General features: G+C 35.1%; 1 protein-coding gene across 2 annotated transcripts in view; it reads right to left on the bottom strand.

Moving 5' to 3' along the window:
- GLRA3 (glycine receptor, alpha 3) overlaps nt 1–16601 on the bottom strand; it is a 165523-nt gene that overhangs the window by 111958 nt on the left and 36964 nt on the right. For both annotated transcript variants that reach the window (XM_008566334.1, XM_008566335.1), the window contains exon 3: nt 2310–2377. In XM_008566334.1, the coding sequence (XP_008564556.1) occupies nt 2310–2377 (68 nt within the window). The remainder of the gene's footprint in view (nt 1–2309; nt 2378–16601) is intronic.

Below are 16601 nucleotides of genomic sequence, written 5' to 3' on the forward strand. Positions count from 1 at the left end.
TTTTAAAAAAAAAAAAAAAAAAAAAAAAAAAAAAAAAAAAAAAAAAAAAAAAAAAAAAAGAACTAAAGTAAACTATATTCAGTGTAAGAAATGTGAATACATTAAAAATATTAACACATATATATTAGCATAAAAATGAATTTATACAAATACAGCCATAAAATGACGGGATAAAGTTTAGTTGCAGGGCTATGATGGTGAACTCTATGAATAAAAATACATCGACTTATCCAAGTGGGAGCAAAAAGTTTATGATGCTTACAATAGAAATATACTAATAAGTTCTAATTTTTCTCTTTCCTATGTAGATGGACACCATGTTGCAGCTATTCTTGCTGCTTGTGACTGTGAAAAGGAGAATGATGAATGATAGATGCTAAAAATGATTTTAAAGGGAACACGTGATGATGGAATACGTAGGAATGGAAGGGGTCGCTGTGCTGGAGGAGGGAAATAAAATTATGAGAGTATATTTGCAGTAGTCGGCAAGCTTTTTGTAGAATATTATTCTTCAATGGAAGACTATGTAAAATTATTAAAGGTAAGAAATTTAGCTGGTGTAGACATAGACTGTGTTATAACCATTTTAGTGATAGACTGATGACATGTCATAAAGAGCAGAAATCTTCAGGGACTTGAAAATCTTTAGGTTGTAATGGAAAGGAAAGCTGGCTATGTGCGCTCTCTTTTCTGAATCCCTTCCTTCTAAACCCATAAAGATTCGTAAGGCTGTAAAACTTTCCAACTATTGCTGTAGAAAGTGTTTTGTGGAAGCAATTGTGTGAAAGAAAAATAAAGAGAAATATATTTCCAGGTTTTTAGAATTATACAGTGTATATAGAAGCAATTAAAATGAGAAAGTTGCCAAGGCTAGAAATAAAATTTGGGGAGTCTAAGTAGAACAAAGCCAGCAGCCATACCTCCATCTTTGTATAATTTGGACTAAGTATGTACAAATGCAGGATATAAATCAGGACCAGATATTCAACCAGAATCCAGAATATGCTAAAGTCTGAAAGAGGATTATAGCCATTTTAGAGATAGAATTTCACTGGAACAACAAAGTGCTTACAAGCAAATTATATGCATTTTCTACATATTTACAATCATGTACACATATTCATGTTAACTTATGTATTGTATTTAAAATAATTATATAGAATGCCCCAAAATGTGAGTTTTTCTCCAGATGCTTTTACTGTATATTGAATTTGAATAGAACCACAGAGATGCTGCTAAATGACTAAATATTGCATACATGAGAGAAACATTTCAAAAATGGTGCCTGAATAAAGTCTCCCCTGTTGAGATGGATCTCTTAACACATACACACACGTACACACACACACACCTCCACACATGTAATAATTTTCATATTAGATTATTTCCCTTAGAAAAATTAGTTTCAAGTGTTTCCGAGATACTTAAAATGAGCATAATTCTGTATTTAATAATGGCTTTTGGAAACTAATAAATCTTTAAGCATTCTATATCATATTTTAGTTAAAATCAACTTTGAAAATTAATGAAAATTATACTTGCTAAATTTGGGAGTAGGGTAAAATTCTAGGTAATTTAAGAACCATCATACATAGTTTCTAAAAAAAGGTTGGCTGCTAGACAATTTACAGATATTCAGTGGTTCATGTAACTATTTCTACATTTTATTTTAGCTAAGTGCACAACAAAACTACAGGGCAAATAAGAGATACAGTGTGATTATTAGAGAAAGTTATGAAACTCAAAACAATAAATTTGGTCTGTAATAATTTTTATTTTTTGGCTTTAATAAGTTGATTATATGAAATGTTCTCAATTACTTAATAATGTCAAATGAAAGCATATACTGCAATTTACAAAATATTTATTTATGACATTTAGGAAAATACTATATTCATTTGAAAAAGTAATCAAATAGAATAGATAAAAAATTACAAACAAATTTGTAAGTGTACAGAATAAACATGAAAATATTTATTGCTGTGCTTATGTCTGTCTATTGAAGAGCACTGGAGAAAAATAAATAATTTATATGGTAAAATTTTACTTTTAATTTGAGGTTTAATATTAGATTTTTGAATTGGAAAAAATCAATCTTGTTTCACTACATTTATTCTCTAATATACCATCTCTAAATGAACATTATCACCTGCAGTTGATTGCAATTTAATCATCCCAATAATTTTATCTTTTAAAGTCTCCTTATATTAATTTGAGTTTTAAATTACATAACATTAGCAGAAAAGTTGCCATTAATGTGATTGTAAATTATTCCAGAGTGAAATTTATTACAAAATAAACATGCCTACCATGGTCGTCTCTGCGATAGAGCCAAAGCTATTGATGAATATGTTGCATGTGACATTAACTGGAGGGCCTGAAAAAGAGATGAAACATAGAGGCTATTTAGATACTTTTCTAAAATATTTTCAAATAATTCCTTGCTTCTCATCACTAATGAAAAAAGAATATTTCTTTACATAAGTATGCACACAGATGCTCAAAATTGAAGGTAATCATTCCATGAAACAATCTGGACTGAAAATCACAAGGTTCATGGTCTCCTTTGAACACTGACGCTGATCATTATACTAGGCATTTAACCTCTCTGGGTCTCAGTTTCCTTGATCTAGATATCTCTAATGGTTCTGTAAATGTCTGATTTAGTAAATCCAATATCTGAGCCTCTTCAGGGACAATTTCTATTGATCTTTTGTCTCATGTATGGGTCATACATTACTGTTTCTTTGCATGTCCTATGAATTTTTGTCGAAAATTGGATACTTTAGATAATGTGGCAACACTAGAAACCACAATCCCCCACCTCCAACTCAATTCGCTGTTGCTGATTTTTCTTATTGTTGTTATTCGTTGTTTAGTAACCTGCCAGGACTAATCCTGTAAAATCTGTATTTTTTCTATACTGTGCAGCCACGGAAATCTCTGCTCAGTGAGCTTAGTGGTCAACTAATAATTGGTCAGAGATTTCCTTAATGCCTTCAGCCAATAAATCATCCACCTTTTTCCAAGGGGCTTCATGTTTGTTTGGGGGCATGACTTCAGTGCTCAGGCAGTTTATAACTCTACCCTTCCCTTTCTGCTTGCACAAAGCCTGAGGTCAGCCGGAAGAAAGAGACTGGGAACCTGCAAGGACTTTCTTGGGCGTGCACTCAGGCTGTTACATGTGTGTAACCTCTAGGTCCCCAAGAATATGTCAGAGATTTTCAAAGCTGCCTATAGACATCTCATTCCCCAGATATTCTAAAACTTTTGTTCAGGCTCTTGTTTGTTCCAACTGGTATCAAGCCTTAGGCAGCTGCAATGCTAAACAATTGTCTGGTTGTTTTCAACAGATGAGCTGGGGATACATATTTTTTTCCCACCAAGTTAAGTTCTCAGTCAAGTCAAATAATGAAAAGCCCTTTGAGTGAGGCTTTTCTAGGGAGTAGCCAGGCAGGTCAAACAGTGACAAAATTCTGGAATGGACTTTCTGAGGAGCTCCAAACCTGCCCTGCCCTCTGGTGGCTGCTAGAATGCTGGGTTTACAGCTTCTCTGGTTTCAAGGCTGTGGTGGAGCTGGGGAGAGGGACCAAATTAAAATGCCTCTGTTCTTACAGAAATTCATCAGGTTTTCTTGAATAGACACTCCTCAGATTGTTATAAACTTTTGGTTAATTTTTAGAATTCTGAAAATTAAATTTTGACAATTTTGCCAGTGTTTTTGTTGCTTTTTTTGAAGTGTGAACTTAAAGAGATTCTCACTCTACTATTCTGAAAGTCCCTTATAACTGCCTGATTTAGCATTCATCATAAATGCACAGATTTTTATTTTTACAAGGCCCATTTACTCAATCGTTTACTGAATATCTAAAACCTGTGCAAACCAAATCAAAGAAGACACACATACAACACTCCCCGCCCCTGCCCCCAAATCATCTAGAAGAGCAGGAGGAGCAGGAATCAGTAAATTGCTGAGCACTTCTTGTTGTTAGGTACTGTGCTGTCTGATTCACAGATATCATTTAATCCTTAAAATCCCTGAGAGAGAGTACTATTCCATCATCTCCATATTCGGGAACTAAAGCTCAGAGAAGATACATAAGGTGCTAGAAAGTAACACAGGCAGAATTTGAACCATTGATCTGATTCTAAGATTAGTCTTTTACTAGTCTTTTTATGGCATATCATTCTTTTCTCTAATTTTTTTTACATGGCATTCAAAGAATTTTATTATCTGACCACAAACTTTGTCATTAAGCTGATAGCTATATAAATAAAAACACTGAAATATTGTGTAGTAGGGTTTATCTGAGTTAAACTCTACCTAAGTTAATCAGATAAAACCATACACGAGAGCTAATATCTAAACTTAATATATTTTGTTTTTTCACCCAAACATAATTCAGGAGTACATTGATTTTTATAGGGTTTGCTACAAAAAGGATAGCAGCTCCTTGCCCTCTCTCTCCATCTCTCTCTTTCATAAAAATAATCATTTTTAATGATTCATTTAATGATTCATTTACCTCAATGTCTATAAATAATATACCTATTGTGCAACTTTTATGTTTTCATTTTAGGCATATATTCTGATGTCCACACAGAAGATAAGGATTTAGCATTTTTTCCACACGTCATTCCTCCCTACTAACATAAACCTTTTTTTCTGTCCTGTAATTACACAAATATATTTAAATTGTTATTTTTGTTAGATCAATATTCACTTTTTACATTATTATAACGATACAAATATTACTCCCAACTAATCCATATAATACACTACGATAACTTTTCCTTTCCTGCAGAACATTTTCCTGAGATTGATAATTGCTTTATGTATTTTATGTAGTTTTCTCGATAGGTATCATTAACTTATTCACTAGTTATGAAATATCTAAATTATGGTTCAATATGTTCAGATCCATCAGGTATTCTATTAACTTTATCTTCCTGTGGACTTACAATCTAGAAATTTTGCTCTGGAGCAAAGAGACACCCTCTAACCTCCCAACCATCATACTGGGGATTACTTCTATTGCTTTATTTAGTGCTATCCTCTTTCATGGTTCTCATACCTGCCTCTTTCTTGGCTTATTTCTTCATTTTAATGGAACATAAACTTCATTAATTTTTTGACAAATGGTGTATAGGCTGTGAAACTTTTGAGAGCTTCCTTGTCCATAAATGTCCTTTTTCTATGCCTCCACACTTAACGTACAGCTAGAATTGGTAGAAAATTTTAGTCTGGAAATAGTATTTTCTTCTGAATTTTGAAGACATTTTCTCCATTATCTTCTATTTTCTAGTATTGTCACAGAAAAGTCCAATGCCATTCTGATTTCTGTTCTTTTGTATATGACGTATTTTCCTTTTCAGACAAAATAGGATGTTCTATTCATTCCATTAAAAAATACTTCATTAGTTAAAATAGTTGAAAATATCATTTGAGGTTTCAATTTACATTTACTTGGTTACTGAAGAAAAGTTTTCATCTTTATTTGTTTTTCTGCTCATTCTCTAGATGGCCATCTAGCTATGGATTAAGGTAGAGAAAAAAAAATAAAATTAGTTAAAAGTAAAGGACTCATAGACCTCTGAATCCTATGCAACACACTGAAATCATCTGGGGGATCTTTAAAAAGCATAGCTGTTTTATTCTCACCTCCTAATTTAGTTGGTACGGCATGCAACCTAGGTATCCACATTGCTAAAAGCTCCCTATGTGATTGAAATGTCCAACAATGTTTGGAAACCACTTGCCTAAGGAATTCCATACTGGTAAACATCTATGGCCATTAATACACAGGGCTAAAAATGAACTGAGTTTTTCTTAGAGCTAGAGAAATAGCATACAGAGAGAGGAATCAGGGCTTGGGAGCACGGAAAATTCAAAATTATTAATTTTAATGAAAAGTGTCTATTATAAATTTAGTTAACACTGATAATAAGACAGAGGAGATGTTATGTGCTTAGAAAAGCCCACAGTTTATTGAGCATGGATATTCCTAGAACATAAAATTCAGACAGATGTAGAAGGTAAATTGTTTTAAATATGAAGGATGGACATGTGAGAATAAGAAAACCTTAGAAAAGTGCTGAAATCTGGAGGTGCTACATTTGGTTACTAATGAACAGGTTATTTTTAAATCCTTATTGGTTATTTTTAAATATTTATAAATTTCTAAAATTTGTAAGACAAGGGGGATGTCTTATGACTCATTGTGTGAGAGACAAGAAAGCAAACTTCACTCCATGTTTGTTTTTTTTGTCCCATCATAAGAGAAGTATGAGCTCACAATTAATTGTCAGAAGATATTTTTTTTTTCTTTACTTACTGTAAGTTAATGTGAACTCTGAAATATATACCCAGGTTGACTGGCATTCTTGAAAACCTAAACTCAGTCTTTCATATTTCCTAGCTTATTCTCTGTTTTTTTTCCAATTAACATTAAAATTCTACTATATTCTTTTGCTGGTAACAGTGGTATGAATCTGGGGAACATTATTTGGCTTGAGATAAATTCTGCTGTGCTCTCGTTCTTTGGAAGAGGGAAGACACAGAGCATCAGTACTGGGTTAATTCATTTCAAATAAAATGTTGAGAGAGGTACATCCATGTTGGGAGAAAATGGCTCAGGGTGAAGCTGCTATTAGACTGCTAGCCCCATCTGATTGTGATCTCTTTAGCTGAAACTGGAGTAAGTTCAGCAGTGGGAAGATGATTTTCCTTATTTTAATTTAGCAAGATGAAGGGTCTTTATTTTTTGAACTTTACTTTTCCATGGACATTGAATATTCTATTCCATTTTTTGCTCTCATCTTTTAAATTTAATTATTACCCACAGAATTGTGGATAATAGTGGTGAAAAATAAAATGGAACGAAAATTCAGCATAGGCTTCAGGATTGTGAGGTTAGTAATGTCTGTCTGGATACATTTCAGTGTCCCTTGGGAGAAGGCGCTATATGGCACATCCTAAGGATTCCAGGAAGCTTCTGAAAAGTATCAGGTACTGTGTTAGGAGGAGAAACTTCTGATAATTTTATTTTCTTCTAAAATACAGCACTGGTATCCCTGGTTGATTGGATGCTTGAATAGTAAGGTCAATGAATGAAATAAGGAAAATAGTATGTTTCCATAGAAGAGTGGTCGAAAAGAGAAATGACTAATTTAGGCATTTACTAATAGTTGGGATCATGATGCCTCGTTTTACAAAATGGAACAGACTCCAGCCCCTGCCTCTCCAACAGGCCTCCAATGAGATGCATAAAGCTCTTCCTGAAAGTAAAAAGTCAGCGTGGTTTTAAAGTCTAAATTTCATGTGGGAGTAAAGTAAGACATAGCAGTCTCAGGTCTAAACTTTATTTCCTATCAGGTTATCAGACATGTTTCTTGCCTGGATATTAGAACATATAAAAGTGCTATTTGGTCCCATTTGACTACTTATTTGTGTATATATTGTTTTCTTCAGCAGAAAGAAGAGAGAATAAATTCAGGCACCAAATCCTAATTCCTAATTTCAAAAATATAGCAGACACTCATTTGGAGGACATAAATAAATAGATACACATACATAAATAAGAATGATTTAAATTTTATTTTAAAAAATTAAACTATAAAGCAATTTGGAAATAAGTCATTGTTTTAGATCATGGAGTCTCTTCAATATGATACTAAGGTACTTGGAATTTACTTCATGAATACTTTAGAGCCATTACTGCTTCTTGGTCATGGGATTGTAGCAACTAGCATGACACTGTGAACGATTGCATGGATAGGCAAAAGCCTGGAGACAGAGGAGACTGTTATGAATTTATTTTAATGGTTTTGGTGGGGGACAGAATGGACTTAACCAAGAACAGGGACAGGGAGACAGATTACAAAGAATGAAATGGACACAACACCACGACATTTTAAAGGTACTGTGTTCTGCACTTCAAGCCTCTCCTCCATGTCAAATCAGGGCACCAATCTTGGAGTAGTCTTTCTACCCCAGCTATTGAAATGTATATTCAATAATTTTGTAGAGAATGAAGTCAGGGAAGATTATAAATCTTCCATTGCCACGACAGAGAGCACCTGTTTAGCAGTCCTTGGCCAATCTGGTACTTCTCTGTGCCAATGCAAAAGCTGTTATATCCATCCAATATACCCCTATGTTTAGCAACAGAGCAAATAACTGCTATAGCATCCATATGGCAAATTGTGCTTTTAAGTTATTCATTACATTAGCTATCATTGGCCTCAAAAGTAAATGACAGTAGCTGCAGATGTTTTCAGCAGCAGGTTTTCTTTTAGATGTTCTTTAAAGAAATTGAACATGTCCTTTAAGTTTAGAAATGAAGTAAAGACAGAATAGCAAAGTACAATGTAAAGGCTTGGCAATGGTATTACTATTATTCATACTGGGAAAAAAATTGTTCACTGGGGAGATCTATAGTGAACAAACAACCCAAATGTTCATCAGAATGACTCTAAGGGATTTTGAATGGAATGTTGTACTAAAGTCTCACCCTTTCGAAAGTCATTGTAATTGAAAGGTTAAATTTCATTTCCAGTCAAGATGGCAGAACAGATAGTACCCAGCATCACCCTCTCCCACAATCAACCAATTCACAACTATTAAAAAGCAACAACTGCCAAGCTGGGGTTGCTAGAACTCAGGGGAAGAGGAGGAGAGACCGACGGTGTTCATGAAGGCAGGAGAAGCCATGATGAGAGAAAGAAAGGACCGCTCCAACCGTTTCGAGCCCTGACCACTTCAAGGCTGGCCCTGGTAAGCACACAGAGGTGGCAAAAGCTGCTGCTGTGCTGTGCCCTGCGTATGAATTGTTTGGAGGTTGCAGGGGGGAAGAGGGCCTTGGTGGCCCCCATGCCAGTGAGATCACTAACAGGATTCCTGTGGGCCCACATAGGAGCTAGGGGCCACAGACAACTTGATAAAAAAGTTACTCAGAGGCTCAGAGCAGTGAGGAAGACTGGCCCACTGGGGGAACACTGGGGCACAGCATGGATAGCTGATCTGCCCTCCAGTCAGCACAGGCCCACTCAGTGGAGACTGGTCAGGAATATAGAACTGCAGGGGGTACATTTGCCTGAAAAGTCTCAGGCCCAGACCAGAATTTCCACACAACCTAGGTGTACCAGACCTCACAAGACCTGGAAGTGCTTACAAGGTCAACAATTAAAACCTGAGCTGCACAAAAAGCGTTCCACAGAGAATCAGCAGCAAAGCAGCAATTTAGCTCAAACACAGGGCTCAAGTGCCGCTTCCCAGTGGAAGTTCCCCCATTTTAGAAGTAACCAAAGGACAGCAAATTAGTTCCAGTGCAGAGGGCAATTGGTGGGAATAGTGAATAATCCAGCACAGAATTGAAAGAAAAAACAAAAGCCCCACAGAGCAAAGACAAAATTCTGATATTGACCAGTAAAGGTCTAACACCACCAAAGAACACCTATAAAATCTAGAAAGACCGGAAGCCCCTAGGCTCCCAAGCTGGGGGTGGGGGGTGGGGAGAGAGCCAAGGGCCTCAGCCACAGCCCCCCAACATTTGCATCCAGCCCAGCGATGACCTCTGAGCTGCTGTTGGAAGTGCCCTGGGCTCTTGAGCCTGGGTGAGGTATGTAGAGCTGAGGGCCTCAGTCATACCCCTTTGACATCTGTATCCGGCCCAGCAATGACCACTGAGCTGCCTCCAGAAGCACCCGGGGCTCCCAAGCTGAGGTGGGGTGGCCGAGGGCTTCAGCCACACACCCTCAATGTCCACATCCAGCCCAGTAATGACCAGGCTCCCAAGCTGGGCTGGCGGGGTTTCCACAGGTCTCTACCATGCCCCCTCCCTCCTTCCTCCTCCTCCCACCCTATCTTCCTCTATTTTCCCCTCTCCCCCTCCTCACCAACTGCTCCACAACATCATCTTAGAATGTAAAAAAATAATAACAATAAATAAATTAATTTTAAAAAGAAAGATTAAATTTCAAAATAATTCAGTATAGAGACTTGCTTTTATTTTAGGTAAATCAACACATATGTTATGAGAAGAGATGTTATTATTTTTTCATTGAAAAATCATATTTGATGACTTTAAATCCAGATTATAAATTATTTGTTAGTTACTTTAAAAAGTTTTGGAACTATGGCATAGAAACAGAATTTAGTTTATTCTTCCTTTTCTCTTTCCCTTACCTTCTCTTTCCTTCCTTAAAACAGTTCTAAAGACATTCCATCAGCGGTGCAAGACAGGCTCCCATGCTGGGATGGCTGGGGGGAGAGGGGGCGAGGGATCAACTAGAGCAGGAGAGGACACCTGCGGCAGATGGCAAGAAGGGTCACGTGGGCATCTGCCAAGAAGGGTTAAATGTTAGAGCCAGAGTGAGTGGGAAGGGGGTTCCCACACTGGGGCAGCCCTGTTGTGGGATGTTAGAACCAGACAGGCAAGGAATGCATCCCCTCGGGGATATCCTGGCACGTGGAGTCAGAGTCTGAACAGGGAGACAAATTTGAGCAGGTTTTTATAGTCCCACCAGGGCAAAGAGGGCATTTGTGCAGGAGGAGGAGTAGCAGCAGACAAGGAGGATCATTACACATTCACCTATAATTATATTGAGGATAATGGGAGCCAGGTTTCTTGCTGTCAGATGAGGGAGTTAAAGGGGGGGGGGGAAGGAATTGGTAAAGGGACACAAAAATCAACTACATCGTATATTGATAAATTAAAATTTTAAAAACATATGGAAATTTGGAAATCTTAGCAGGCGCCAACTTAATGAAGTAATCAGGGAGATCAACAGTAATTGTAAAAATTGACGTGGTCCACCATCTAAGGTACAATCACAAGAACGCAGCATCATTTCTGTGATATTTCTGCACAGATGCACTAAGTCCAATCATGAGGTAACATTAGACAAATGCAATGGATAGCACATTCTGCTGAATAATTGAATAATAATTTTTTTTAAATGCCAAGATCATAACAGTCACAGAAAGAATGAAGTGCGGTTCAAATTGGAGGAGACAATGAGAAATGACTTATAAAATATGATGTGATTATAAACTAGATCCACTTGTCACGAAATCATTTTTTCAGATAATTGATGAAATTTGAATGGGGGTCTTCAAATGAGATGAAAGTACTATATTCATGCTAATTTGCTTGTTTTAATAGTCAGATTGTGGTTATCTAGGAGAAGGTTCTTATTTGTAGTAGATATTCATGTATTGGGAGATCAGATCAATAATTTACACTGAAGTAGTCCAGGGAAGAACAAACAGTTTTTGTACTATATTGCAACTTTTCTGTTAGCTTGAGATTGTTTTAAAATAAAAAAAGGAAATAATTACTATAGAAAGAACACATTGAAAAGTAAAAATCAAACAAAAACTTAAAAAATAGGGTTCAGAATCTAACTCTGAACGTTCCAGTTGCATATTTGTAATTTTAGAAAAGCTTACTAGTCAAGAGTCTAAATGACTTTGTATTATATACAAATGCAAATAGAAAACATATTTTTTTTCAAAACATGTGAATTTTATTAAAAAACAATAGTTTCTTGATGGACAGGAATAATTAAAATGGACAAAGGAGATTGTTAAAATACTAACGTTAATTTGAGAAGAATGCGGGAGAAAAGACTTTAGGTCCACGGGCCATCCTGGGGACAGCATGTGCTGTAGCAGAACAGGCTACTGGAAAGACGAGATTAGTGGTGCAGGGAGAAAGGGATTCATATAGAGAAAAATTACAGGCGAAAAGACAGAAACCACAGACATCGTGAGGGCAGACAAATGCTATTTCTAGCTAAAAAGAGAGTGGCCACTGGAGATAGAATAAGAAAGCTTAACAAAATGCAATAAATATTTGGGAGGAAAACAGAATCAGGTGGCTGCTGGGAGAATACTTCCTGCCTGGGTCCAATTTAGACTTTTTGAGTCCTCAAAGACCAACTGAGGGACCAAACATTAGGATAAAGGGAAAAACTTCAGCAATGGCTGATAAAATATTCTAGTGAAATAACGTTTTGTTGCTTGATGGATGTACATAATCTTATTTGCTATTAATTGTTTTTCATCTATTAAACTTGCTTCTAGTTTCAAATAACACCTGGTAACTTCTATTTTAAGATGGGGGAATTGAGCATAGTTTTCTTTCTCTCTGAAGACATAAAAATGATACTACCTAATAAAAATGAGAATAAATGTATCATACCAAAATGAATTGGAGAAAAATCACAATTAGTTAAATGACAAAGTATAGAAGGCAGACAAAAGTGGTTGACAGATAAAACCGAATGAAGCCTAAAATAAATGCAGATGAGGACAGCACGGAGAAGGGAAGGAGACGAGGTGTAAGAAGGGCCCACAGGGAGAGGACATGGTGTCTGTCACGAAAGCACCCTGCTTCATATCCATATTCCCATTGAGCAAGCGGGGCCTGGTACTAGTCCTGTGGAATTTTTGAAGAAACAAGAATAACTTTGCAGACGACTAGGGCAAACATAGCATCCGACAGTACCTCAAAATTAAAGCATTGTTTGTTTTGTCATCTGCAGGACCCCAGCCTAGTTGAAATTCAACTACTCACCTAAAGCATAGCTCTGGCCAGTGCAAAGCAGCCTCTATTAGATTTTCCTTTTGAGAGAGAGAAATAGCAGAGAAATCACCCTCCCCACATGCACGCACACACACACACACACACACACACACACACACACACCAGACAAAACCTGTATCAGCACCCAAACAAATCAACTCAACGCTTCCTCCACTACATTACGAAAGCAGTGGTTTAAAGAGAGTGAACAATATAATTGTTCCTGCAGGAAAAAAAGATAAATTATTGAAGTGCTGGAATGTAATAAAAAACAGAAATTGTGGAATACAATAAAAGGGGTATTAAATTAGCATTCTCATTACTATGCAAAGGAATTTCACAATGCCTGCAGTGGAAAAGGTCTCAGAAGCAATCACACAGATTAGAACCGATATCACCAAAAGTAACCAATTTTATTTTTGGAGTGTTTGCCTCAAGTGGAACTGTGTATTAGGAGCTTTGACATAAGGAACTGCTGCTTTCTCTTACTGATATTTTCAGGCAATTCAAGTTTTTATCAAGTTCAGGTACATAATTCCTACTATTGTTGTAAGTAAAACTAACAAATAAACATACAAAATAACACCTTCTTGGCAACCTATAACACAACTTTACCTTCAGGGAAAATGGTGTAGGATAGGAGGAATTGTGAGGGGACCCAAATACATTTACAGAATGAAAATCTCCCTAAACATTAAAAAGGTGTATAAATGACACCATGTAATATAACTCAGTGATTTAAAGAACAAATCTGAACAATTCTCCTTAAACATAGAGGGAAAGGACAAAGGGTGGAGGGTTTGAGGAAATGTGTTAGACAGAGATGATATAGGACAATACCCAATTTTTTTTTAAATAAAAGAAAGCTGTTTTGGAGAAATGACAGAAAACAGCGTAAGCATAAGCAATAATCTTCCTAAGGAAAAATGCCCAGATTTAGATAGAAAATATAGTTATATGTAAGGAAGCAGAAATCAAAATGAAATTTGACTTTCTTACTATATTAAATGTCAGTAGGCAATGGAATAACATCTGCAAACTTCTCAGCTAGAGTTCTGTAGCCCAATAACTGTATAAAGTTTATTTAATGTCAAATGCATAAGGAAGAGATTTTCTTGGAATATTATTCAGTGATAAAAAGAAATGAGCAATCAAGCCATGAAAAGACGTGGGGGAACCTAAAAAGCATATTGCTAACTGAAAGAAACCAGTTTGAAAAGTCTACATACTGTATGATTCTAATTATAAGACATTCTAGAAGAGGCAAAACTCTAAGAGACAGTAAAAAGATCAGTGGTTGCTGGAGGCTGGGGTGGGCAGGAGGGGGAGAGGATAATCAAGCACAGGGGGGTTTTAGGGCAGTGAAACCACTCTGTATGATACAATAATGATGGACACATGTTGTGAGTTTGTCAAAACCTGTAAAAAATGTACAACGCAAAAATTAAATTCCAATGTAAATTATGGACTTTAGTTAATAATAATGTACAAATATTGGTTCATCAATTGTAATAAATGTACCACACTAATATGAAATGTCAATAATAAGACAAACTGGAGGGGAATGGGAGGAGGTATGTGCACTTTCCAATCGATTTTTTTGTAAACCTAAAACTGCTCTAAAAAGGAGTCTATTAATTAAAAAAAAAAAAAGAAATTAGACAAACCAGAGCTCAGAAAATATATAAATCTAACCCTTATCCTGAAAATGAATAAGTATTTTATTTCGTACTTGTCAAAAAATATTCATCTTGGTGTGTGGAGCCAGAAATAGAGATAAAACTTAAAACCTAAAGAGTAGGATGGATATATATATGAATTCGGGAAACTACTGGTCACAAGAATTATTGGGTCCTTCCTTAATTCTTGATTCATGTGGCTCTCTAGGTCAGTAGCACCACTGGACTGTCCACTGGGTTGGGCTGGACAGTGTGGTCTATGCCTGGTAACATGGGGCTTTCTCTCACTGTACCGCTTCCTTTTCTGCTCTTTTCCCTAAATAGGAAAAGTTCTAAAGAAAAGGATTTCAAATTTCAATAAAGAAATAGTGACATCTACCTATAATTTTTGATTTTCAAAATGGAAATAACTGTTTCTATATATACCATTTCTCCTCAAGACCAAATTTTTGAAGTAATGATTTGGGCAAAGCTTGAACTTCTGTTGAGTGATTAACTAGTTGAATGATACATGGAGCTTTATTTGCTAATTCTTGTTAGCTGACTCCCAGATCATTTCTAAACCTGTTTATCATTATTAAATACCATCTTTATAATAGTTTTTTAAAAAGTCATTATATTTAACAGGACTAAAATATAACAGAAATTTGAAGTTATTTTGGTACTCCTATCAAATTATCCTAACAGCATAGCATCTTTATTGGAGAAACTTGATTCTCAGAAATGTTTAAGATAAATTAGGGCTATTCCGAAGGGGAACAGAGCAGACTAATCAATGGAAAAGAAAGATAATGTTAGTGAGTTAAGCACCTAATTTAAAAAATTTCTGTCAATATTTATTTTTATAAATAGCTAATATTTATATTTAATTATTTACCAAAATAATGAAGAAATTGTCCTATTCATGCCTGCCTGTTCCCAATTTAAGGTATTTTAAGAGAATTATTTATTCCTGCTTTTCTGTGGTGCATTTTAATAACATATTTAAAATATTTCATCTTAAACAGAGATCAGGTTTTTAAAAGGTGCACCACTTTTAGAAAAATGACCCAAAAGCTACAAATAAATGTCATAATTTTGGTTAAAAAAGTGACCACATCTAGGTTTTAAAAAGTTAGCAATATAAAGGAGCAAAATCAATTACATTTTAGCAAAGTCATTTTATATTTTTTAATAGTTTTTCTATGGCCCACAAGACAAATTCCCTTTCCATATAAAGATATTTGTGAAAGTAACTACAAATTTGAAACTGGTATTCCAGAAATAAATTTCATGTATTAAGCTGAAACGGTCATTATTTTTAAATGTTGATAATTTGAAAGGTAAAAATGTTATCACGTTTTCATTATAATTTACACTTCACTGATTAGTAGGGTGGTTGAACATTCCTACTTATTTTCTGTTAATTGTCCGATAATGTCAATACTGAGATCTTATGTTTCTCTTTTACAAATTTATAAATTTTAGGGATGTCAAACATATATGTTTTTGCAATGCTTTTATATTTTATAAGTACTTTCCTATCGACTAAGTAGTTATCTAGGTAAATTATTTTCTAGATTTATTTTTGTTGTCATTAACACTTTAATCCATAAAGAAGTGAGGACCAAATCACTTAAGTTATTGTAATATATTTTTACATATTTAATTAAAAACTAATTCATTAAATTGTTATTTCTTATAATTGATATTATTATTAGTGGCAATAAAATACAGCATACATTTCTTTTTCTAACATTCGGAGAACAGGATATCTTGACCACCCATGAAAGAGAGAAAATCTTCCGTTTCTTCTCCTTTTTTAGGGACACTGGGAAGTAAGAATGGATTCTTCCAATCTCAGAAAAAAATCTACCCACTTCAGAACTGGCTTGGTTGACAGTTCATTTTAAGGAATTTATTAAGTTATTAAAAAAAAGAATAAGTACCGATTTTAAGCAAGACCAGATCCTTGGAGTCCTTTTTTGTTTTCACACATAAATAGTGATAATTAATCACATTTTAAAATGGTTTAAAATTTCTTCTGTTTGTTAAATTATTGAAATAATAAAACTAAAATTTCCAAGAAAACAGCAAAGGCACTGGGACCACTATTGTGTGTCTAGTAACTTCACTGCATTTTTGTTAAAACATCTGTTGAGGCTGCTTATGTGCTTTTTAAATAAATCTTTGCAGAGAAAAAAAATAATTGAAATTTTCTAATAATCTGTAAAATTATGCTAACTTCTATAAGTAGGCATTCTAAATAAAAATTTTAAAAAGAAAAATAAATACATATTCACAGACATTTAAAAATAGAATAAATTTTTCTCTTTAATTTTCAGTGGAAAGA

Source organism: Galeopterus variegatus, unplaced genomic scaffold (genome assembly GCF_000696425.1).
Source record: "Galeopterus variegatus unplaced genomic scaffold, G_variegatus-3.0.2 Scaffold235, whole genome shotgun sequence".
Classification (NCBI taxonomy): Eukaryota; Metazoa; Chordata; class Mammalia; order Dermoptera; family Cynocephalidae; genus Galeopterus; species Galeopterus variegatus.